The 25,659-nt window shown below is 34.0% G+C and overlaps 3 protein-coding genes and 1 long non-coding RNA gene across 8 annotated transcripts in view; 2 read left to right on the forward strand and 2 right to left on the reverse strand.

Annotated features, from left to right (window-relative positions):
* LOC115450652 (multidrug resistance-associated protein 4) overlaps positions 1–2,224 on the forward strand; it is a 41,374-nt gene extending 39,150 nt beyond the window's left edge. For all 3 annotated transcript variants that reach the window (XM_030178708.2, XM_030178709.2, XM_037444448.1), the window contains exons 24-25: positions 190–350; positions 596–2,224. In XM_030178708.2, the coding sequence (XP_030034568.1) occupies positions 190–350; positions 596–869 (435 nt within the window). In that variant the 3' untranslated portion in view covers positions 870–2,224. The remainder of the gene's footprint in view (positions 1–189; positions 351–595) is intronic.
* Positions 2,225–5,330: 3,106 nt separating this feature from the next.
* LOC115455421 (uncharacterized protein CG16817-like) lies at positions 5,331–6,106 on the forward strand. The gene has a single exon (XM_037444454.1). It carries the CDS (start codon positions 5,333–5,335, stop codon positions 5,798–5,800), a length of 468 nt encoding a protein of 155 aa, XP_037300351.1. The 5' UTR covers positions 5,331–5,332; the 3' UTR covers positions 5,801–6,106.
* A 2,132-nt stretch (positions 6,107–8,238) lies between these two features.
* Positions 8,239–9,605, reverse strand: LOC119190937 (uncharacterized protein CG16817-like). Of its 3 annotated transcripts, none has more exons than XM_037444453.1 (2): positions 9,440–9,605; positions 8,239–9,267 (listed from the first exon to the last, which is right to left on the reverse strand). In XM_037444453.1, the coding sequence occupies exon 2, from the start codon at positions 9,263–9,265 to the stop codon at positions 8,798–8,800; it is 468 nt and encodes a 155-aa protein (XP_037300350.1). In that variant the 5' UTR covers positions 9,266–9,267; positions 9,440–9,605; the 3' UTR covers positions 8,239–8,797. The 3 variants fall into 3 exon arrangements, 2 of the variants coding, with proteins under 2 accessions (XP_037300350.1, XP_037300349.1); XM_037444452.1 differs by having other exon boundaries at positions 9,363–9,605; XR_005113293.1 differs by having other exon boundaries at positions 9,061–9,267; positions 9,377–9,603.
* Positions 9,606–12,118: 2,513 nt separating this feature from the next.
* LOC119190938 lies at positions 12,119–13,246 on the reverse strand. The gene is made up of 2 exons (XR_005113294.1): positions 12,663–13,246; positions 12,119–12,387 (listed from the first exon to the last, which is right to left on the reverse strand). It is a non-coding gene; the product is annotated as an uncharacterized LOC119190938 (long non-coding RNA).
* Positions 13,247–25,659: the final 12,413 nt, after the last annotated feature.

Raw genomic sequence — 25,659 nt, forward strand, 5'->3', positions numbered from 1 at the left:
ATTAAAATTTGGCTTTATATTTCAAAGCGATAAGAATCTAGATTACAAATCTCGATTCTTATCGCATTGGAGAACGATAATAAACACATTCTACCTTCTAAAAGTTTTGCCTCTACCCACCGCTTTGGGGATACGAGTGTGAACTTATAATATATTTTACCTTAAATTATGATATTGTTATTGTTCTAGGTGGATTTAAAAGCAGCCATCTCAGCTTTAGACTTCAAAGTCTCAGAGGGCGGGTCGAACTTCTCGCTCGGGCAGCGGCAGCTGGTGTGCCTCGCGCGCGCCATCCTGCGCGGCAACAAGATACTCGTGCTCGATGAGGCCACCGCCAACGTCGATCCTAAGTAACTTGCTGTTTTATGTTCTATTACATAGCATAATATTTACACCTATAGGTCATAATATTTGAAATATACATTTTATATGGAAGGATGATCTTATTTTTTTTATCACATATATGTCATTGACGAAGAAACAATAAGTGAAAGTATGTAATAATTAGATTTAGCAATGAAACAAAAATTGTGCCCCAAGCCAAATCGCAAATATATGACATTAAATCATAACACCTTATAAATGTTTATTACAGAACCGATGAATTCATTCAAAGAACGATCAGGGCACAGTTCGCGGATTGCACGGTGCTGACGGTCGCGCATCGACTCAACACAATCATGGACTCGGACCGTGTGATGGTGATGGACTCGGGCCGGCTGGTCGAATTCGACCACCCATACAAACTGCTCAACAACCCCGACGGACATTTCACCAAAATGGTCAAAGAAACCAGTGACAAAATGTCAGCACAATTGTATCAGATAGCAAAGAATACATACATAAAAAACGTCGGCGGCATTGAGTAGATCCTACATTGTATGCCTCGTATATTTTGCCTTAGAACTGTAATGTTTTGTAAACACGTATATTATATTAAGACTTTGACCGTCGTGTATGGCACAATGTAAGTATTAGTGAAAACATCTAACATTTGGTAGCCATTACATTTAATCCAAACTTAAGTAATTCATTAAATTTATATTATAGTTTATAAGTATTCCTAATAATTAATTAATTGGCCAATAGTTATAGCATTAAGTACTGTTATTTATTTTTGTTATAGACTTTTATTGTAGGTAGTGTATCCACTACATTTCATAATGTTTAGATATACCCGTTATATACAATGTTTTATACAATATTCCTCATGTAAAATTGCTACTTCTTCATCAAGGCCTATAAAGGGTTTAAGTCAAAAATAAAAACTATTTTCAATCTAAAATAGTTTAGTTCGCACGGTATATCATATTTTTGTGCATAAAATATTTCTACGTACTTGTAAATTCGCAAAACTTCAAATGTTATAATCCCGTGTAAGCAGCCAAATACCGGTTATTGCTTTGTGTCCAAATTAAAATAAAGAACTTTGTAAAACTTATTTACCAGACATATTTGCACGTTTATAGCCTGACCAAGAAAATAATAAACCTGCTTTGAGAGCGCCGATTGCTTTTTAGTTTAAAGTGAATGTCCTCAATACAAGGAAATAGTTTCATCTTTTACTACATCATGACGAGGCTATTTATCTTCCTGATCAAGCTATATAACTCGTAGTTAATTGTTAGGTAAGTATGTTGTACTAATTTTCATCTATTTTTACTTGACTTAAAGAAACCCCAAAAAGCAAATACATAACATTAATATTAGTGGAAGGAAAGAGAGGGCAAAAAGTAAAAATTATCCGATGTCCTACGGCGAATATCCCTTAAATAGGAGAAGGTGGTAAATCAAAACTGGAGCATAAATAATAGAAAGTACAGGGAAGTATAAAATTAAATGTAAACAATATCATCTTCTTACATACTAATATCTTTATTGTTCATATCTGTCAATTACATCAAATGCAGTAGGTAGAGATAATTGAATAATGCCTAGAGAGTTGTTACATTTTTTCGGTCTCTGAATTAGATACAAATAATTTTCGACACTGGGTACATGTCTGGAAACGAATAACGTACTTTCAGAGAGAATTAACACTTCGGTCTGTCTTTTTGTTTGTAGATAATATTAATTCATCGAGTAGACCTACAAGAATGTTTGGCGTATGGGCACTTCGAAATATTTAGATTAAAGTATGTTTTGTAATGTATGTAATTGACCACTAGAAATGCCATAGAGGTTAACCTCGAATAAATAGATATTAAATGTAAATAAGCTTACAGTAATGTAGTTTTATTGAGACAGAAATGTTTAAAATCTAATAAGCTGCCTGGGTCCTGAAATTGTCCATTAATCGAATATAAAAAAAAAGATACGAATTCGGATCTCCAAAATGACGCGATACCTCGGTACATCACCTAGGCAAATGTAGGCATTAATATGAAAACATAAAATGCGAAATACTACTAATAAATTGATGGCTCCTAAGTAAATTATTGTATCTGAAAAATATCGATATTCACTTTTTTAGCGTTTTATTATCTAGGTACTCTTTCCTTCTAAACCCATTTAATTCAAAATTTAATAAACGAAAAATATCTTCATTTACTGTCGATGATTTACAAAATTTTTAATGAGTTTTATAATAATAAAACACTAAAAAAGTGAATCATGCAATTTTTCAGATACAATAATTTACTTAGGACCCATCGAAATGTGATGCAGTCTCGGAACATATTCTAACAAAAAAACAATAGAACATTTACGAGGGTAAACACTTCTACTCGCAGTAATATAGTATTAAACAACCTCACGCATCAAAACAAATGCTTCTCTTCTCAAACACGTCTCTAAGTCCACATGACTCTTACAACGAGATAAAGTCTATTATTCCTTTTGTAGGCATAAACATACACTATAGCATCTACAGCTCTTATGTCGTGGTGGTAATGTCTATTGTCGTAGTGAACTAACGAATTTCATCAGCTGTCATTTTAATGTTTTAAATTGGTCTAAGAACAATAACTTAAGCAATAGAAGCCGTGCTAAAATAGCTACTTAATATATATATCGAAACTATATTACCTTCTGGCTTGGATAAGATGACAGAAAGAGACTCATGCATACTCATTGATGCATTTGAAATCTATAAGGTTGTCACCAGTTTTAACCTTACTTTTTACGTTAAATATATGTCAGTGTCGATTTAATAATAACGATAAATAAAAATTATGTTCAGAAACAACTTCCGTCTTATTACAGAACGAGGTTTAACTATAAACTTTGGTTTAAACCTATACAAAGTACGGTTTATATAAAAATGGTATTACAAAAAGTGGTTTAACGATAAACCATGGACTATTTGATGGTCTAATGCTAAACCTCGGCGCCCCTGGTTTGATGATGGTCTAAATCGTAAATGTCAAATCAAATTTCAAATCATTTGTCAGATTGTGTCAGATTATTTCTTAAATTAGCGTCTGTTTCGTTGTCTTGTGTTATTTTTTACACGAAAATGGATATTAACATGGTAGATTCAGTCGATATTGAGGATATTGAAGCCGTTGAGCTACTGGAAACGCCACGCCGACCTAATAGAAATCGTGTTCGAGTCAATCCCTTCATTGATTTATCTGATGAAGATTTCAGGCAAAAGTATAGATTTACTAAATCTTTTGCAATGAAAATAGTAGATTTATTAAAGGACCCATTAACTCGAGACACCCGTGGATGCCCGGTGTCTCCCGAAATCCAAGTGGTTTGCGCATTGCGAAGCTGGGCTCGACATGAGGTAAGTCATGAACAAAGCTTATATTTGCATTTAACAACACACCCATAATCATTTATAAAAAATTATGCCCAAGTTCCAAATCAATATTTTGTAATTTTTTTAATATAGATCCAAGATGATACAGCCGACTTGCATGGAGTCTCACAGCCCTTTATAAGTAAAATATGCAAAAAAATAGCAGGAGCCATAGCCGGAATATCGCATAGATTTATAAAAATGCCTGCTACATTGGCAGAACAAGAGGAAGCAATGCGAAAATTCCATAGAATTGCAAATTTTCCTTCAGTAATTGGTGCAATTGACTGTACTCACATAAGGGTAAAAAAAATTATGTGAATGTGTGGTGGTCAAATATATATCAATCGCAAAGGATTTCCATCTATTAATGTCCAGGTATTCTGATTTTATATTCATATTTTTCTTCTAAAATAAACAATAACTTGTATGCAGACCCATCCCTAAAGTACATTTTACTTTACAACCTTATACTAGGGATAGAATGTCTTTGTTTAGTGTGACTATTATACAATAAATAATAAAAATTCTAGGTCAGATTGTTATTATTTATGCTTTGCAGGGATACAGTGGAAAACTATAATTTAAATGTGACTATGCTCTATAATATGAAATGATAATATGTATAGTCAATTCATATGTATGTGTTAGATACTAAAATAATCAACTATTGTTCCAGGTAGTCTGCGATGCAATTAAGTTTATTAAATGACGATTTACAACAATATGTAGGAAATAAAAAGGAACAATTAAAACACTGGAACACTGATGGCCTGTGTATGGCGGTCTCTTATATGTGAGAGTCCAATTGGGTAGATATGGCTATATTTACCGCCAAGCTTCATTGTACAAGCTTTGTTGTCTTTGGCTTTGGACAACGTCATAACCTTGCAAGCGCTGTCTTTGGCTGTATTTCCCCCATAAGTACAGACGGAGAGAATACTCGCAAGGTGTATAAACCCAAACTAGAGTAATGTATCTTAATGGGCCTCTACGTTTTGGATCCATGTCCCCATGCAAGCCTTCCAAAAGGACCGGCCTTTATGCCGTGATTTCCCGCAGGAAATATACACAATAAGTAATAATAATATAATTCTTTATTTCACAAATATCGCTCAAAAATATATTTGTAACTTCCACTGAACTTATCGTTCTCAATAATTAATTTCGATATGACTTGTTTGAATTTTGGTTTATAATTGCGTTCCTAGGATCGAGTTGGCACAATGAGTTGGCAGCACTGGTGACAAACGACATAATATGGCAAATGACAATTGACATTTATACTTATTTCAGTTTGCTTCTCAATTCCCACAAGAAAGAAAGTACTTTAAAATCTTGTTTAATTTAATTAATATGATACTGAATATTTGTAGCAAATAATCATAATTCCTGTGCCGTGTTTGCTGAAGTAATTTTTTTTATTGAACGAACATTGATCAGCTTTGCCGAAAAACAAGTTAAAAGATTCCAGGTTATACATAAAAGTGCACTAATTTTTAAATTTCACTGTCTAAAGCAGTGTCAATAATACCTGTTATTTATTGTAACCGATACTAATTAAAGTAACTTATAATTTCAGTCATGACGTCGCAAGTAATTCCTACTCCCCCATCAGTATCATGGGCCCAAAGAAGTGCTCGCGTATTTTTAACTTTTAACGTAGAATGTAAAAAACCCGACATTAAAATTGAGAAACAAACAATATCCTTTAGAGGAATATGTGAACCAGAAAAAAAATTACATGAAGTAGTCATACCATTGTATGCTGAAGTGGATCCAGAAAAAAGCAAATATATTAATAAGGGAAGGCTAGTTGAAGTCGTTTTAAGTAAAGAAAATTCCGACCAACCCTTGTGGCCTTCTTTAACAAATGACAAGATGAAACACCACTGGCTCAAAGTAGACTTCAACCGCTGGCAAGATGATGATGATGAAGAGGATGATATTGAAAAGTTTGATGACATTTTCTCAGGTGATTATGACAGAATGCCAGTTGAAAAAGATGAGTCCAGCTCTGCCGAGGAGGAAGATCTTCCTGATATTGAATAAAAAGAGCAACACACACACACACCGGCAAATAACCAAAAATCTTATCTGCTAGTTTAAATAAATTGTATCTGTGGACAATATATTTTGTGCTTTTATACAAAGAATGTGGGACTGATAGCTTCTAATGAAAATAAGTTTAGGTTTGTTACATTATAAAAATTAGTGTATTTAAATCAGAAGTGTGCATTGGGAATGTTTATAATTTTTTTCCCCTTCCCGGTACCAGGCAAATCACAATATATTTTATTTTTGCCATGTAGGTGTTAAGCATGAACCTTAAAAATGAATCTTGTTTTAAGATCTGATGAAGTAATGCTTTTTTAATTAGTTGAATTATGCAAGCTTGTTTTTTAACATTTCAAATATTAGTAAAGTTTCAACTAACCTAACTTCATATCCTTATTATTATAATATTTAACATACCACTATAAATTAGAAGTCTTCATTGTGTATTTTATAAAAAAAACATGAAAGGTTTTAAATTTACAATTTCATTTTCCAATTTAGTGCAATATATTTAATGTGCTAATTAAATAGGTGATTAATTATTACTTCACTTCATTCGACACTTGGACTTCGAGCATTTCGTCAGCATACACCCCACAAGTTCTTAATTATCTAATAATATTACAGAAATACTATCTAAAATTACTGATAATGTTTTGAGGCCGCCGACCAAAAATCGTAAGAAAAAAGGTACAGTAAGTGACATTGACTCACTTGGCACGCCGGCGATTCGTAACTCGTATTATACTCGCAATGAGTTTCCTACCCTAGACAAGTTGTTGGGTTCTTTAGAAGAACGGAATTTATATGGAGAAAAGTCATCTCTACACAAGGTTCTGCATAATGTCTGCTTTGCTTATATAAAAAGGCGATAAGAGAAAACTCATAATGGGGCGCAACGATATTGAATTTGAATTAAGTCGTTACGAATTCCTACCATCACGCCAATCACACCGTTCATAACATGTGGACCGATGATACCAAACAATCATGAAAAGTCCCAATTGGCAAAGGGGAAAGAATAATAATCTCATGCCAGTAACGCATTTAGCTTTATACAAGGAGCGTTATTGGCTTAAAATAAATGACTTCCATGTATAAATTGTTCTTTATTTTCTTTACGAACAAAATTATTTTAAGTCAATATATTCTCAATAAAATAGTCAACACAGGGGCCTTATTCTCTATCCCGCACGTTATTTTGACAGTGCGTAACAAGCATATAACACAACCCATCATGTTTAGTACTATAGAAATTTGCCTTACAGAATACCATTCCACACACATTTCTCGAAGATAACATGACACGGCCGCGTTACGCGATTTCACTATCATACAGAATAAGGGCCCTGCTGTACATTTATCTAAGAATTCAGCACAGCAATTCAATTCACAACATGATATCGATCTAATTTTGTTAAAAAATGATATCGATTCTACATAAAAATCGGTTTAACTTTCCATCGATTATTACTTCTCATGTCTATCATTCTTAAAATGATCAACTGTCAAAGTTCTTCGTAAAATACATAATGTCATAATCTAAGGTCATAATGTTCGCTCGTTCTCATCAGCTGGTTTGCTATTACTTTTTTATAATTACCATAGTATGTATGTAATATGTATCGATATTTTATTTTTCAAGTTTACCATTCAATAACCTTGTTTGTTTCTTTACATTATTACTACATAAGAGTAATTATTATTACAAAATGTTTATAATGAAAATAAAGTGTAACATCTAACAAATTCTACCATAAGTGGCAACACTTTTATGTCATTACAAATTATAATTTGAAACCGGAAATCCTTTTGTTTTATGTACTTTTAATTATAACATTACTTTGTGGGGTAAAACTAAATCCGTGAACAATATCAGCAATTAAATGTATATATTTTTTGTATATATCTCATTCTTAGGCGCTTACCGAAATACTTAGGTAAAAACTTGTACTCATTGTTTATATAAAAGATCCGCCAAAAACTAACGGATTCGGACATATATTTCTTCGGAACTTCGCGAATATGGTTACGGATATTCGCGTACATTTCTAGTAGCTACCTTGATATTGCTAATTGTTCCAAGCATTTTGTGTATGTGGGTACCTACTGGCTATTGCGTAGTACATTGCTTATGAATGGGCTATCGGTGATCCAGAAAGACCATGAAACGGGAAAATTGAGGAGGAAATGTTTTAGGGAAAAAATTAAATTTTCATACTGATGCAGTAACTGTTCTCTATGTTTGGATTTTGGACTTATTCGTAAAATAAATACATTTCATCACAAACTATTAGAATTAATTTTAATGTTTCTTTTAATCATGGACTTTGAACTTCAAATTATTCTCGATATTCCCGTTTTGCATTGAGTTTTTAGTTGTTAGTATCAGATAGCATTTCTGTAATACTATTAGATAATTAAGAACTCAATGATTAATCACCTTTTTAATTATCACATTAAATATATTGCACTACATTGGTAAATTAAATTGTAACTTTAAAACTTCTCATGTTTTCTTTGTAGCTATTTTGTTTACAAAATACACAATGAAGACTTCTAATTTATAGTGCTATGTCAAATATTAATATAGATATGATGTTAGGTATGCTGAAACTTGACTACTATTTGAAATGATACAAAAGAAGCTGCATAATTCCACTAATTAAAAACGCATCACTTTATCAGATCTTAGAACAAGATTTATTTTTAAGGTTCATGCTTAACACATACATGGCAAAAATAAAATATATTGTGATTTGCCTGGTACTGGGAAGGGGAAAATAATTATAAACATTCCCAATGCACACTTCTGATTTAAATACACAATTTTTTATAATGTAACAAACCTAAACTTATATTCATTAAAAGCTATCAGTCCCACATTCTTTGTATAAAAGCACAAAATATATTGTCCACAGATACAATTTATTTAAACTAGCAGATAAGATTTTTGGTTATTTGCCGGTGTGTGTGTGTGTGTTGCTCTTTTTATTCAATATCAGGAAGATCTTCCTCCTCGGCAGAGCTGGACTCATCTTTTTCAACAGGCATTCTGTCATAATCACCTGAGAAAATGTCATCAAACTTTTCAATATCATCCTCTTCATCATCATCATCTTGCCAGCGGTTGAAGTCTACTTTGAGCCAGTGGTGTTTCATCTTGTCATTTGTTAAAGAAGGCCACAAGGGTTGGTCGGAATTTTCTTTACTTAAAACGACTTCAACTAGCCTTCCTTTATTAATATATTTGCTTTTTTCTGGATCCACTTCAGCATACAATGGTATGACTACTTCATGTAATTTTTTTTCTGGTTCACATATTCCTCTAAAGGATATTGTTTGTTTCTCAATTTTAATGTCGGGTTTTTTACATTCTACGTTAAAAGTTAAAAATACGCGAGCACTTCTTTGGGCCCATGATACTGATGGGGGAGTAGGAATTACTTGCGACGTCATGACTGAAATTATAAGTTACTTTAATTAGTATCGGTTACAATAAATAACAGGTATTATTGACACTGCTTTAGACAGTGAAATTTAAAAATTAGTGCACTTTTTATGTATAACCTGGAATCTTTTAACTTGTTTTTCGGCAAAGCTGATCAATGTTCGTTCAATAAAAAAAATTACTTCAGCAAACACGGCACAGGAATTATGATTATTTGCAACAAATATTCAGTATCATATTAATTGAATTAACCAAGATTTTAAAGTACTCTCTTTCTTGTAGGAATTGAGAATTGTTGAGAATCAAACTGAACTATAAATGTCAATTGTCATTTTTCATATTATGTCGCTTGTCACCAGTGCTGCCAACCCGATCCTAGGACAAAACCGCAAAGATAGTGTAAAAAATTAGAAAAAGCTGTAAATAACAATTTATGAAATGGCAAATATTCAGTGTTCTATTATTTTACTACTAACTTATAAATACAAGATATAATATGGAAACGAAATTATAAACCAAAAATCAAACGTCGTATCGAAATTAATTATTTAGAACGATAAATGGAAGTAACAAATCTTTTTTTCCAGAGTTCACCATTTTGAGAACTAGATTACGCGGAACTGATATTATGTGTACCCAGTAAACATCATTTAACTTTGAAACCACACTTTAACAAGAATAAAGATACAGTTCCGAGTTTAACTAGAAGTTGTTATTATTTGTTAACAATAAACTACTTTAAAATACTAAAAATATTTATTTTCGTCCAAATTTATTTTAACACTAGCTTCCGCCCGCAGCTTCGCCCGCGTGGATTTCGGACTTCAAAAATGGAGCTGGTCGCGAACGTTCGAGAATGTTCGTTTTACGAAGCTACTCGCTAGGTGATTCGCTAGCCTCTAGGTGCCAAGCAAGCCGCCTGCCTGTGCGTTCGCGACCTTATATATATACAAAAATAATCCTTATAGCATGATTCAGTATTCATGCATGATGGCTTATTATTAGCGTATCTCATGTATAACATTGGTGTTTCTATACCGATTTCTATGATTCTTTTTTATGGAATATTTAATAATGTTAACTTTTTTAATTAGGGATGACTGAGAGTGTTATAAACGTAAGAGTAGACAAATATAATGAGAAAGCTTCGAACTGCTAAGCTATCGGGAGTTACACGTGTTATTGTGAGTCAACCATGAAAGATAGACATATGCTGTCGTGGGATATTTTTTACATAATATTAAGGAGAACATTTTCGTCATACATGATTTCTGTGTAGCTTTAACCATTAAGGTTGCACACGCGACGGAAGCTTAAAAAATACCGTAACTTCTCCCGTTTTCCCAACATTTCCCTTCACTGCTCTCGGGGCTATTGTGTATCTCAGTTGACAACGAAAATTGATAAGCACTAGTCAAGGTGTTCATCAATTAACTGTCAAACTACTGATTTCGTATTGACTAACACCGGTGGACAACTCGCGGTGCTCATGAACGTTGATAGACACCGGTGACGTCACGGTGGATATCGATAGCGGCGATTGCTGTGTAAATTTGTATCCATCGGTATTGTCTAAGCAAAGTTGACATCAAATCGTTAGACACTCTACCTGTCAACATTTTTCTGAAAGCCACGAATCAAGAGCAGTGTTTTTGCCTCGGAAAGTGATTAACACTATTACTCGGCCATGTTGCATAGCGAAGTAGTTAAATAGAAATGTTATAAGAATTGAGATTTTTAATTTGACAATATTATAATTGCAAGTTTTACTTTATTTATACGTGAGTGCGAGTATTTGTTGATTTTTTATATATTAGGTACCTAGTTATGTCTCCGCTATTGCAAATTTTTTGCGTTTTACTTAAGAAAAAAATAGACTATTTTTAGACAGACGCCGACGCCGTTTTTAATATCCTTACATATTACAAAACAAAGTCCCCGTCCCCATCGGGTGTCTGTCTGTATGTTCGTGTGAACGCAACAAACTTAAAAACTACCGAAGAGATTTCGATGAAATTTGGTATACAGAGATCGGAAGGATTTACTTTTATCACGAGGAAATATATAGCGGGATATTTATCCCGAAAAAACTCTTGTTTGCGGACGAAGCCACGAGCAACAGCGACTAATCTATAAATATTATTTTAGTTTTAGTAGGTAATACATACTGTATTACCTACCAATATATAATTGTTAATTTTGTCTCTAAAAACAGCGTAAATTGTTTTTAATTATTGTTAGCTGGAACACAATGTATTACACTGACATTGTTATTGTTTGATACTTCATAATATTATCCCATGTACCTACCCAATATGGCATTGCAAATATAATTTTATAATTAAAGATAAATAAATAAATAATTTTAAATATTTTTATTAATTCATGTTTTTATTAATATTTTTTTCTCCAACATTGATATTTTCTCAGAATCACTTCCTCGATTTAAGAAGGCAATTATATCTAAGGATTGTAATGCAAGTTGATTTATAGTTTAAATAGATTTTACTTTATATAATTTATTTTTTCATTATTTTAATGTATAGTGTTTTGGCTCAATTAATCTTGTTCTTGTGAAATTGTGATCATTTAGTTATTTTTTGTTATCTTGTATTTATTACGATTTGTTTCCGTTCACTATCTCCTAGTCTGTTTTAGCTTTTGGTGGAAACCTTGCTGGATTTTGTTTTATATTTATGTATTTATGTTCAGATGTAATTGTTCTGTGTGTTTCCCGAATACTAAATAAATAAATAAATAATTTAATAAAATAAATGAAAATCTCTTGAATCTCGATTAAATGATGTAAATGATGTAAGTAAACATAATTCTTTAATAATGTTTATTAAAAAAACACTCAATACATATTGTATTATCATTATTAGGTAATGTAAAAAATTACAATTCACATTAGAGCATAATTATAATGCTGTATACAACTAAGCTAATATATAGAACCACTATCTATAATCTATTAATTTTTTTGAGGTGTACTGTTGTTATCAATTATATTATTAGGGCACTAGCTCTTTCCATGACCATCGGTCCACAGCAATCCTTTTCAAGGCAGCCATTTACTCCTCAATATCGAGACAGGCTCAAATCGAGGCTTCTCCTTCAACTCGACACTCTGAAAATTATAAAAATTAACAATATTATATACCTACATATTGTGTACAATGCCACAATATTTATCGCAACAAAAAAACAAATCTGTTCTTTATAATTCAGTATGGCACTCAGCACGTACTTATACAACTATAGGTTTGATAGGTTCTCAAAAGGAATAGTTAGTTGGTCAAGTGCTTTCACCCTTTTTATTACTAGGTGCATATGGTACAATTATTTACAATGTTATTCCTTCAAGGATTAATTGTATTACACATAAGTAATCTTTACACTTACCTCATTGGCCTGTGGTTCTTAAGACGTCATCTTCTACTCGATTAAACTTAACAGCGAATGATTCCCAAGTTTGTCTAGTATATTGACTAGATTGGTGGCCCATTGAAAAGCGATCCAAAGCTTTGGGCCTCCACAAATTCTAGAAACAAGTAGCAACTCTGTCCTTGGGAGTTTTTTCTTCCATCAAACATCTCGAGTGTAAATAAATCGTAACTTAAAAAGAATTTAACCACACGAGCACCAACACTTATCGTATTTATAACAAACTACACAATTGAAAGTTAATAATAATATTATGGTTCCCAGTCCACAAAGTTATTATCCAGTTTTTAACGCGTAATTAATCCGCTAAACGAAGATGGCCAATTCATCCAATTAGTTTTACGTGCCATAGGTGTGTATAACTTAGTCGCATAATGTCGATAAAAAGTAGAGGTGTCAAGTGGTCCGCTGATAGGCACTCGTGCGGGTTATAGCTACAATGTCATACGCAATACCGATGGATACAAAATTTCAGTTGACATCAAAGTTCGGTTGACATCGATGTTTCGTTGGTCACTCGAGACGTCAAAATTAGCCGATAACCCTGCTGCTCCTATTAATTGTAGCGTGATGAAAAGTATACTATAACCAGCACAGGAGTATGACAAATAATTGTACCAAGTTTCGTTAAAATCCGTCGAGTTGTTTTTGTTTCTATAACGGTTATACAGACAGACAGACAGACAAAAATTTTACTAATTACATTTTTGGCATCAGTATCGATCCCTAATCACCCCCTGATAGTTATTTTGGAAATATATTTCATGTACAGAATTGACCTCTCTACAGATTTATTATAAGTATAGATTATGACTATTGTATATCATTTTTACAGGAAGTAATAATATTCAGTTTTAAAACATAACTTTATGAAAAAAAAATACGAGAATTATCAACATTTTAACCATACCAAAACTACCATATAGTGAACGAGTAACACTGATAAAAGATACTAAGATAATAGTTCCATGTGTAAGAGACCGATGGCACTTACTCTAAAAAAGAAATTTGTTCCGTCGATACTAGGGGATGATGATGCTCATGATGCTTCAGACGCCATCATCATCATCATTCCTATATTAGTGTATTATGTATGGACGCCATTTCAAAGAGAATTATAATCTTTGATTATAATATATATGGAAACGAGTGTAGTGCGTTGTTTCATGTTTGTGTTTGTGAAAAAAAAGTGAAAAAAATAGTGAGTTCAATTACCTAATGTAATAATATTATTACACATACATAATAATTATATTGGCTACCATTCATACGATTTATCAAAAATTATGTCAATATTCAGACCTTGTGTTTTTTTTGTTATTTCAACGCTTTTCGTGGACAAATTTTGACAAAAGTATCTTTGAAATAGCTACGCAAATACATAAGGAGTGATTATTTGACCAAATATCTGCTGTTATTTGATAAAGGTTACAAAATATCATTCGTCGAAATTATAAGTTCTACACGTTCACTCGTCTGCGCAAGCGGCAAAATAACGGCATACAATTCTTCTGTTTATAATGTATTAGCAACGATTGTTTTACCAAACAAATGCATGTTTTACAAAGTATCAGTTGTTGAAATTCAAATAATATTTGGTAGCTACTCGAAGAACTCCTCCGCGCAAGCGTCGAAATAACAGCATACAATTTTGTACTCTATTGCTTTACAATTATGGTCCATGTTGGAATGTAACCTGTGTGGTTGTTCGTTCACGATGTAATTGTCCTGTGTATTTATCGTAAACATTGGTCGATATGAAAATTTGATGCTTTTGAATTTTTTGCCAATATTTTATAATGTTATTACAGTTAATAGATATTTATTCGTTAGTATTATTCGTGAATAGTTATTAATATAATTGCATAATTATTTATATAAATGAATTTATATAATGTAGTGTACCGCGGACGATATTTTTTATTAATTTGATAACTTTCAGTACTTCGTCAGATGCGTAAAATAATACTAACAGGCACAAAATGATGTAGATATAACAAATGCGCAAATCTATACCATAATAATAATAATTTTCTTTATATATTTCCAGACTTGAATTTAAGGTAGGGCAGCTGTTATTACAAGCAGGGCGGAAATAAAAATGTTACTAAATCTGATCTGCTCAATCGATTTTTGGTTTCCTTGACTCGTGAACGTGAGCAAAAAAAAAGTTTAATACTTGGTAATTGTTAAGGTAATATACAGATTGTAACAAAATTCCCATAAATCTCGAAAGAGAGTTATTTCACCCATCAATACGAATAACTCTTACTATGGGACCAACTTCCAAATCTATACTTACTATTATATAAAGCTGAAGAGTTTGTTTGTTTGTTTGTTTGTTTGAACGCGCTAATCTCAGGAACTACCGGTCCAAACCGAAAAATTCTTTTTACGTTGGATAGCCCTTTGTTCGTGGAGTGCTATAGGCTATATATCATCACGCTATACCCAATAGGAGCGGGGCAGTAATGGCTAATCTCAGGAACTACCGGTCCAAACTGAAAAATTCTTTTTGCGTTGGATAGCCCTTTGTTCGTGGAGTGCTATAGGCTATATATCATCACGCTATACCCAATAGGAGCGGGGCAGTAATGGCTAATCTCAGGAACTACCGGTCCAAACGGAAAAATTCTTTTGCGTTGGATAGCCCTTTGTTCGTGGATTGCTATAAAAAAATTCGTTTTGTGTTGGATAGCCCTTTATTTGTGGACCGCTATAAGCTATATATCATCACGCTATGACCAATAGGAGCGGAGCAGTAATGGCTAATCTCAGGAACTACCGGTTTGAACTGAAAAAATCTTTTTGTGTTGGATAGCCCTTTGTTCCTGGAGTGCTATAGGCTATATATCATCACGCTATGACCAATAGGAGCGGAGCAGTAATGAAACATGTTGCAAAAACGGGGAAATTATGAGTTTTGAGAGCTTCCGTTGCCTGCGCTGCGTAAACGGTTAAAGTTATGCAACAATGATGTCTGACGGGATTGTTTCACTTAAAAGTTCTAAATAATATAACAAAGTCCCCCGCTGCATCTGTCTGTCACGTGTTAAACTCAAAAACTACCCAACGTATTAAGATGAAATTTGGTATGGAGACAGTTTGAGACCCTGGGAAGAACATAGGCTCCCGGGAAACTACTATTTTTATAACGGAAAACTTTAGCTTGAAAAACTTTATAACGCGGGCGGAGCCGCGAGCAAAAGCTAGTCGTAAAATAAAAAACCCGCTGCTCCATATATTTTCATTGGCACGGGACGTCATAAGACGACGTATGAATGTTAGGGTAAATGGGGAAGTCGCTGATGGGACGGATATTCCACTGCAGGGTGAAAACCTTCATTTCGATTGGTCTTCTATGGAGACATTTCGAGGTGAAGAAGAGGTATTTCGGCCTGCATATACCGGGGCTATGCCGTATGCCGTCGTCGTATGTCGTTACATACAACGGCATACGACGCGTTTCGTTCCTATTGGGACGATCGCGTCTTGCAAGTTGTAGCCGATTAGACGAACCGGTATGGCATGACATACACTCAGCTTTTCATGCCACGTGGTACGCCTGTTTAGTGTATAGTATGCTTGTTCGCATTTTGGATAATGCTGGGTACAATACGCATGCCAACACAGTTCCTTTTCAACAGAGGAACTACTTGGCACCCAGTGCTTTCAGGCGTATTTTTACCCAGCGTCATCATGAACAACTATCAAGGGCATTGCATTTCGTTAACGAGGACCCTGTCGTCCAAGCAGTGGACCCAACCACTGGCGACCCCGCTGCAAACAATGATCGAATACATCTTTTGACGCCTATAGTAGATCATCAAACGCTAAGTTTTAGGCAAATTATGAGCCAAGTAAAGACATTTACATAGACGACAGTCTAACCCTTTAGAAGGGAAGGCTAAACATGAAATAATATATTGGGTCGAAGGCCATTTGGAAAATTGGGAAGGAAATTTGGGATCAAAACGCATAAATTATGTGAGAGTGCCACGGGCTATCTGGGATCCTTCATAATTTATACGGTTAAGCAGATTAGTGCACATATTCATCAAGTTCCAGGGAGCTTAACAAGTACTGCACTAGTCAAAAAGCTTATATGATCCCTTACTAAATAAGGATGATCGACTATTTATGGTCAACTGTTTCATTTCACCGTCATTGGCACGTTTTTTGAAGCGTGACGGTACCAACTGCGTTGGTACTTATGTTCCAATCGAAAAGGCGTGCTCTACTTGGTAGCCAAAGCTCCGCTCATGAGGGGACAGCTTCTAGCCATTGTCTATGTCCATTGCTTTGCGTATGTACTAACAGCATGTAATTAACAGGGTGCATGAAGATGGGTCTCCGTCCCCGTCCCCGCCGCCGGCAAAAATGCTGAATACTCAAATGTCCCCAAAAATTGAGGCAGTAAATTTTTGTACGGAGTGCACGCTGAAGTAAAGATGCTCAAAGCATCGGCGACGGCACCCGGAGTGCCGCAGAGGCAAAATTTTTAATTCAAATTAAAAATAAAAAAAAAATGTATATTTTCTATATTTATGCCTTTAGACTTAAAAACTAGTTACATCTCAGCTATTCTTACAATAAGAGAGGTTAGAAATAATAATAATAATAGCAGGCAGATGTTCTTTTGTTCCCTAATTGTCCCTTGGGTATTTGGGTATTAATGAGTACAAAAAAGAGTATTATGAACCTTATAAACACACGTTCTGATGACGTTGCAATGGACATTGCTTAACATTGAATTTCTTAACATTTTCGCTTATAACTTTTTTATTTATAGTTCTACGACAAAAGTTACTAAACCAAAGTTGTAGAGAATTTAATTTGCAACAAAAAGTGTTTATACATTTTTTGTCAGATAAATAGTTTAAGAGATACATCGTAAAACCATTTCAACCCCTATTTTCAAGATGGCGGCCGTGGGACAAGGGTGGCGACCCCACAAACTTGGTTTTAGCTTTAGACTGACCCCCCCTACACTTCAAAAAAATAAAATTGCGTCCTCTAAAAAACGCAAGGTAAGGCCTAAAAAATGTACCATTTCAATGGACTAAGAAGACACAAGACCATATCGAAGAGCAATTTGCTGGTGTATGATCTTGGCTACAAGGTTGTGTCTATGCAAGTACTCGCCGTTAGCAAGATACGGACAACCGGAAATTACATGCCAGTAGGTTGATTCCCTATGCTACTCGCGATAACACACCGTAAACGCGTGTTGTCAAAACAAGCTCTAAACACAAACGCGTTTCATACACGCGCCACGATGTGTAATTGAAAAATAGGTATTGTGTATGCCGTACGATAGATTGTCTATGCTTAATATTTTTATATTACGATGTGTTAATGCGTTCAGAAATCTTTCATCCCCTCGAATCGGCAAGTATCGGTTTTTGAAAAGGCTTTTTTGTTTGTATTCGTGATATTAAATGATGTAACTCGAATAAATCACTGCCAAACTTTATTTAATCCCATTTTTGTATATACTTAAATGTAAGAAACATGAAAGGAATATAAAAATAATTTAAAGAAATTTCTGTAGACTGTGATTGTTTTCAAACGAAAAATATAACTTCAAAATGATTGTCAAATGTCAATGTCATAGACTTATTTACTTGATTTGTTTACTAAAGCCACATTTTAAAAAAAATATTGAATTGATATATTTAATGCTACTGAAGATTTTACACGAATGCTGTTATATGAGTAATAGTAAATGCTGTTGTGCTAATGCAGTTTGTGCTAAATTGGCGCTAACAACGTATATTAAGAGGAATTCTACGGACCTTCCATCATAAAATTTGTTGCAAAATCGTTAGGGCATTAACTCAATTTTTTTTATTTAGTTAAATAATGTGACGAGGATGCCGTTTATCTGATGATAAGCGATACGACCGCCCATAAACAGTTACTATGCCATCCGGAACTTTGAATTGCAAAGCACTATGTGACGTTCCACAGTAGGTTTTCAGAATGAGACAAAGATTTTAGGTCTTATAAAGTAATTACGCTAGTTACAATTTCCTCTAAACTGGTACATATCAGTGCATGGACACAGTTTAACTTGGCTATAGAAACAGACATTGCCGTAGACACCTTATAACTATCAAGACAGACATTCACATATAACAGACTTACCACCAATAATTAAAACAAGTGTATATTGCCTATTAAACGTTATTTTAAAAAAATATAGCTCTATTACCTAGTAACTTCTATTAGCCGCTCAACCGGCATTAATCTTTTTGGAATAAAAAGTACTCTATTCAATCCACAGCTCACTGTCTGAGTACCATATTTCATACACATTCATTTAGTTATTAAGGTGAAACTGATTAATTAACAAACATTCAAACTCATGTATAGAAATTTTACTTGTTATCTAAGACTGAACAACAAATAAAAAATAAAACAAAGATAATGTGTTGTTAAAACTGAGTATATTTTACTATTATTTATTTGGAATATCTTGCATTACATTCACTATCCTGTAAAAGTAAATAATTTTATTATTACATTTGATATTATCAGTTTTGTTAACATTAGTATTCAATGTAAGATGCCTTTGGTCTCCTAAAATAAAAAAGGAAGTGTTTGTACAAACAATTTTAGATTCAACATGATTACATACTTTTGTATGTAATTGTTTAAAATGATTGGGATTACCTACATGAAATTTTTGCTTTGTTTCCCTGGATCGATATTCACATTTTGAAGATTTTGATATTTAATTTAAAGTTGGCTAAGCCCTTGATTAAGACGTCTACCAATTACTTATAACAACAATAATGTATAACTAGTAAAATTTCTTCAATAATCTTTATTGTTATCAAACTTTATAGGTACAAAACTTTCACCACAAAGAAACTACATAGTATTAACTGTAATGTACATAATTAAGAAAACATTGTTTAAAAAGATACCTTCATTAGTGTTTTATATTTGTTTGCCTATCTATTTACTAATAGAAATATTACATCGAAGTAATAAAAAATAAACTTGATTGACCTCAATTGTTGTCAAAAGTCGGGTTGCCAGTAGTAAAGTAGCCTATTTTTCACCGCTGAGCCCATAACACAAATTTGACTATCAAGATACAAAAACATAGGTTTGAATATGAATTCGATCATTTAGGATTTATGTTTGTTTTTGTTTCTGATAAGGTAAAATATTATATTTGAGTTTTCACGATGTAAAGAGGGTACTATCGTCAATAGAAATTATACAGTCGTTGTATCTAAATAATTAATTTGTCTAAACGCGCATAGACGCGCTGGATTGCCGCACGTTATTTTGACAATTCGTAACGTGCCCGTTAGGCGGATGTGTCACACCTCATCGTGTTCATGAAATGTCAAATTAGCATCCAGAATACTCTTACACAGTCATAACGCGAAGTTAACGAAACACGCCGTGTTACAAGTTCGACATTGTCGTAGAGAATCATGCCCCTGATTGATTCACCAGGACGATGGCATGCCCGACAAATATCGACCGTACCGTCCTTCAGGATGTATTTCCTATAATTGTTCGTTTTGATAACTTCGTCGATAATTGCAAAGACAAAACCCTCAGTTTCCCCAAAGAGGTTACCAAAACGTAGCCAAGATACGGACGCAAGCTGGTCCACATCAGGTCCATGAAGGGCCCGATAGAACCGACCGTGTAATTCTTTGCTCTTCCATATTTCTCTGCGCTCCCTTATACCCAATACCAGAGGTCTCCGCCAGTTCTCTTTCGCCAAGGAAAGCGGGGTTAATTCTTTATCCACCATAACTACAATTCTATGCATGCCCACTTCACTGTGAAGGAAATAATCCCTAAGATTGCACACCTCGCGGTTATGCAAATCCTTAGCATTAAGTAAACCTCGGCCTCCACATTTCCGCGGGATGTACAATCTCATCACTGACGAACGTGGGTGGTGCATACGATGTGCAGTCCGGACCTTTCTGGCCAGGGCGTCCAATTCGGTCTGATTTTTTTTATTTTTTTTATTATTATTTTTATTTTTATGGACACTTATCTCAGCTCAAGGCTGGTTAACACCACATTACGGGCCTAAACCAAGTAAATGTGGCATAAGAAATAGATGAATTAGTGGAATTTATGTTTAGTCACTGTCTTCTGTCATGAATTTTCTTACTATACGGCAAGTATTTAAGATAGCAGCTTTTTGTAAAGTAATGTAAATAGTTTTTTTGAGATCTAAGAGTTTTAGGCTATTATGGAGATTGTTTGGGATGACACCGGTCGTGGATAAAACAATGGGTACAACATACACTTTTTCTTGTTTCCAAATTCTTGTTACTTCGTCTTTGAGTTCTGTGTATTTAGCTATTTTTTCTGTTACGGTTTTTTGTATATTATGTGTATTTGGTATTGCAATGTCGATTAAGTAGGTAGTTTTACTGTGTTTGTCTTGAAGGGTGATATCAGGTCTATTGTAATGAATTGTTTTATCTGTAAGGATAGCACGGTCGTAATATAGTTTATGGGTAGCGTTTTCTAAGATTGTTTGAGGAGAATATTTGTAATAGGGAATAGCGTTAGGCTCTTTTAAAAGGTTATGTTTGCGTGCTAAGTGTTGGTGGATAATGCTAGCTACTTGATTATGTCTATGGGTGTAATCTGTTTGGGTTAGGGTTATGCATGCTCCGGTGATATGTTGGATAGTTTCGGGCTGAGAGTGACATCTACGACATTTGTCATTTAATACGGTGGGGTCTTTAATTATGTGCTTTCTGTAATTTTTAGTATTGATAATTTGGTCTTGAATTGCTAACATAAATCCTTCTGTTTCCGGGAATAAGTTTCCTACTCTAAGCCACTGATTTGATGCTATTGAATCTATATGTGCTTGTTCAAGATCGTGAGGGTGTCTTCCGTGTAATACTTTCATTTTCCATTGTTCTATCTTGTGTTTTAAAGGATCTGTATTATTACTTTGGGTTGTGTTCAAAGGTTGTTCCAAGTTAATTATGATCATTCAATAATACTTGTTTATGGATGTCGCTTACCAAAGATTTAGTGTGGAAGAATTTTTTAAGATTATAGATTTGTTTTTGCCATAAGTGTTGGATATCTATCAACCCCCTACCCCCGTATTGTCGTTTTATAGTTAATCTTTCTATTGCAGATTTAGGATGATGATGATTGTGTTTTGTAAGAGTGGTGCGAGTTGTTCTTTCTATTTGTTCTACATCAAATTTAGACCATTTAATGATTCCAAATGAGTATGTTAAGATTGGGATAGCATACGTATTTATAGCTTTAATCAAATGTTTTCCTGAGAGTTGTGTTTTGCATATGGAGTTTACTCTAAACTTATATTCATTAGTTAGTGCGTGTTTAATGGATGTGTGATCTAAACCTTTAAGCTGATTATAACCTAAATACTTATATACATCAGAAGGTTCTAATGCCTCTATTATATCATTGCTATTAATTACATAGTCGCCAGGTTGAACTTTACCTCTTATTATGTGTACGGCTTTACATTTGTCTAGTCCAAACTTCATTTTAATATCTGTGCTGAAACCTGTTGTAATATCAAGTAATTTTTTCATGTCCTTCTGTGTCCTGGCGTAAAGCTTTATGTCATCCATATAGATAAGATGGGATAACATGGTATGGTTGGTAGTGGTATTAAAATTATATCCGGTCTGAGAACTATGCAATTGGTGTGAAAGAGGATTAAGGGAAAGACAAAACCACAATGGACTTAGTGAGTCACCTTGATATATGCCTTTCTTAATTTGTATGTGTCGCGTTGTAATTTTATGCTGGCGGTAGTTTAATTGTAACGATGTTTTCCAATATGTCATTACTGTTTATAAGAAATCTATAATTGATGGATTTATTTTATATATATCTAGAATTTTAAGTAGCCAAGAATGTGGTATACTATCATAAGCCTTTTTATAATCTATAAAGGTGCAGTGTAGGTTTCGATTTTTTGCAGTAGCATGCTTAAGAATTGTCGAATCTATGATTAACTGCTCCTTGCATCCCATGTGACCTCGCCTACATCCTTTCTGTTCTTCTGCAATTATATTATACTGTTCTACGTGTGAGCTAATACGCTTTGTTATAACAGAGGTGACGATTTTGTACAGTGTGGGTAGGCAAGTAATTGGTCTGTATTGTGATGGGTGTGGTGAGTATTTGTTTTGGGTAACATATAAGTAATTCCTGTAGCTATAAATGTGGGTATATTCTGTCTACCATGTATTATGTCTGTTATGTTTTTGGCAAGAGGTTTATGTAAAGATGTCAGCATTTTGTACCAATAATTGTAAATTTTATCAATTCCCGGACTTTTCCAGTTGTGTAATTTTTTTGTGATAATAGTTATTTCATCTGCTGTTACTTCACTGAAACTCATTTCTTCTATATCTTTAAATCTTTCTTTTTCCTGTGTTATCCAACATGCCTCTCCATTATGATTTTCTTCTTTCTCCCAGATCCCTGCCCAAAATTCTTCTAATTGTTTCTCTGTTGGTAACTCTATTGTGTCTATGTCCGAGGTGTGTTCGCTAGTGTTTGGTGTTTGTTTTTTTAGTAATTGTCTGTAAAATGTCTTTTCGTTGGTAGAGAACAGCTTATTATCTATTAACCGTTGTTGTGCTTTTTTATATCGTTTAAGTCTATGAACTTTCAGTGCTAATTTTTGTTTTAGTGTATCCAGATACTCTTCAGGCCTTTTGTTGTCATTTTCATGTCTAGTGTGGGTGGTAGTATTTTTAAATATTGCTTCTACTCGTTTTGTTACTTTTCTGGACCTGTTACCTTTTACGTACTGTGTGAGTCTACCAATATCTACCCTAAGTTTTTCTATGTTTCTTTCAAGCCTAATTTGCCATGCTGCTTTACTTTTTTCTTAAGTCCCACAGTTGTGTTGTCGCTCTGTATTTGGTATCCCAGCTCTTCAGATATAACCACTGCAGTGCAGTATATTATTGTATGTAGATCTATAAGTTTAGTGTCGTCAAATATAAAATCGTTAAGTATAATGTTATTAAATAGTTGAATAAGTTTAACTACTTTTGAGTTGTATTTAAGTTTGGGCAACCTAGGACGCGAAGCTGGATCCATACCAGAATATAACATTAGAGTCGTTCGGAATTTATCGCATAGTTGTTGAGTGCTTTCAGTAATTTCAGGTCGCGTACCTACCAATGTTTCAACATCGTTTTCTAAAAGTAAGGTAATGAATTCTGTTTGTGTGGATGTATTTGTGGTTTGTGAATGCAAGGTAGATGCTTGTGATTGTGTGATTGGATGTTCTGTGTGAGTATGATATTGAGTATGTGATTGCATTTGAGTATTTACTTCATCCTCCTGATTTACCATACTATTGTTATGAATTGTTTGCTGCTCCTCATCTAATAGTTTAATTCTTATATCTTCTTTTAATTTATTTAGTACTTTTTGTGATAATAATTTGTTACGTATTATTGTTCTCCGTTGGTCAGATACTCTTTGTTCGTTGACATTAACTTCTGGATAGCTACGTGTAAAATATTCATGAAGACGTTTTCTATATGTTGTGAAATCTGTTTCAAGTTTAGTGATATAGTAATAGGTGCGCATAATAAAAATGTTAACATCATTACTCCATTTCATGCGCATCCTAGGTTTCCCAGCCTTGGTGGACGCGGGTAAAAGGAATTCACCTCCCGCGCAGCATCCGAGGTTGGGATGGGATCATCAATACTTGTTGTTGGTGATGATCGGACTGATGGTGTATATGATACTGTACTGGGGCTATAAGGTTCAACTGGGCTATTGATTGTGCTGTCAGTCGGTCTGTCTTCGTCGTCGGCTGTAATATCTAATCCACTAACGGACCTGGTGGGAGTCCGCCTGCTCAACTCCACACCGCTGACGGATCGCATGCTGAGACACCCAGCGTCAGCTCCAGGTGTGCCCCGGCGATCGCCCCCGGGAAGCGGCCCTCTCAATTTTCTTTTAAACGAGTCTCCGTATTTATATGGGTTTCCAGAGCCATGTTAGCCGGTGCCAGAAATTGCATTTCACCGTGTCCGCCCCCCACGTGGATCAGGTGTTCGATCCGGACGTATGGTTGGGATTTTAGGGGGCTTATTATTATTATTATTATTATTATTATTTATTTTCATATTTTGTTTCATTTTAATCTGTAAAACATATTGGAGTAAAAATTCACGTCTAGTTAGTGATTAGTTCTCGCAGTTGAAAACGTAAAAATAATTAATAAGCATGGATATTTCTGCCTTTAAAATTTCGTCATATTAAATTTTAAAGGCCGATATATCCATGATTATTACTTATTATTTTACGTTTTTCTTTCAACTGCGAGAACTAATCACTAACTAGACGTGAATTTAAATTCTTTACTTGCCAATACTTGTTTAGTTACCCAGATTAAAGGTGAAACAAAATGTTTGAAAATGGACCTTGAGGTATCGCCTTAAATAGAAAACACATTAAAAAATAGTTTAGAAATCACACAAAAAAGTACACAATAAAAATAAATAGTAATACAAAATACAATTGTAGAGAGATTTTACCACAGAATATGCCACGCCAGTAAAACGAAGTGATTATATTCTCTTTGCACGCCAGTAAAAACCAAAACCAAAGAGAATTATAATATATATGGAAAACCAAAACTGACAGTTTGAAACTTGCATCTTTTAGTTTGCCACACTTCTAAATATAGGCATTTGTTTAAAATTGGTAATAATTTGTTATTGATTACAAGCAATTTTTTTCTGCAAAATGCAGTCTTCTAATAGCTAGTGGAGGGCAGCCTAGCGCAACAAGGAACAAAAAATCTTTTGTATGGAATTGACATGGCATTTAATGGCGGATACTGCTATCTCTCTCTCTCAGTACAGTTTCTCTTTCTATTCCTCACCGCCAATATTATTGTTTGTTTACTTCCTGACGTTTTGGA

Source organism: Manduca sexta, chromosome 28 (assembly GCF_014839805.1).
Source record: "Manduca sexta isolate Smith_Timp_Sample1 chromosome 28, JHU_Msex_v1.0, whole genome shotgun sequence".
Classification (NCBI taxonomy): domain Eukaryota; kingdom Metazoa; phylum Arthropoda; class Insecta; order Lepidoptera; family Sphingidae; genus Manduca; species Manduca sexta.

Coding starts and splice junctions, on each gene's coding strand:
- LOC115455421 (XM_037444454.1), top strand. CDS start 5,333: ATGACGTCGCAAGTAATTCCTACTCCCCCATCAGTATCATGGGCCCAA.
- LOC119190937 (XM_037444453.1), bottom strand. CDS start 9,265: ATGACGTCGCAAGTAATTCCTACTCCCCCATCAGTATCATGGGCCCAA.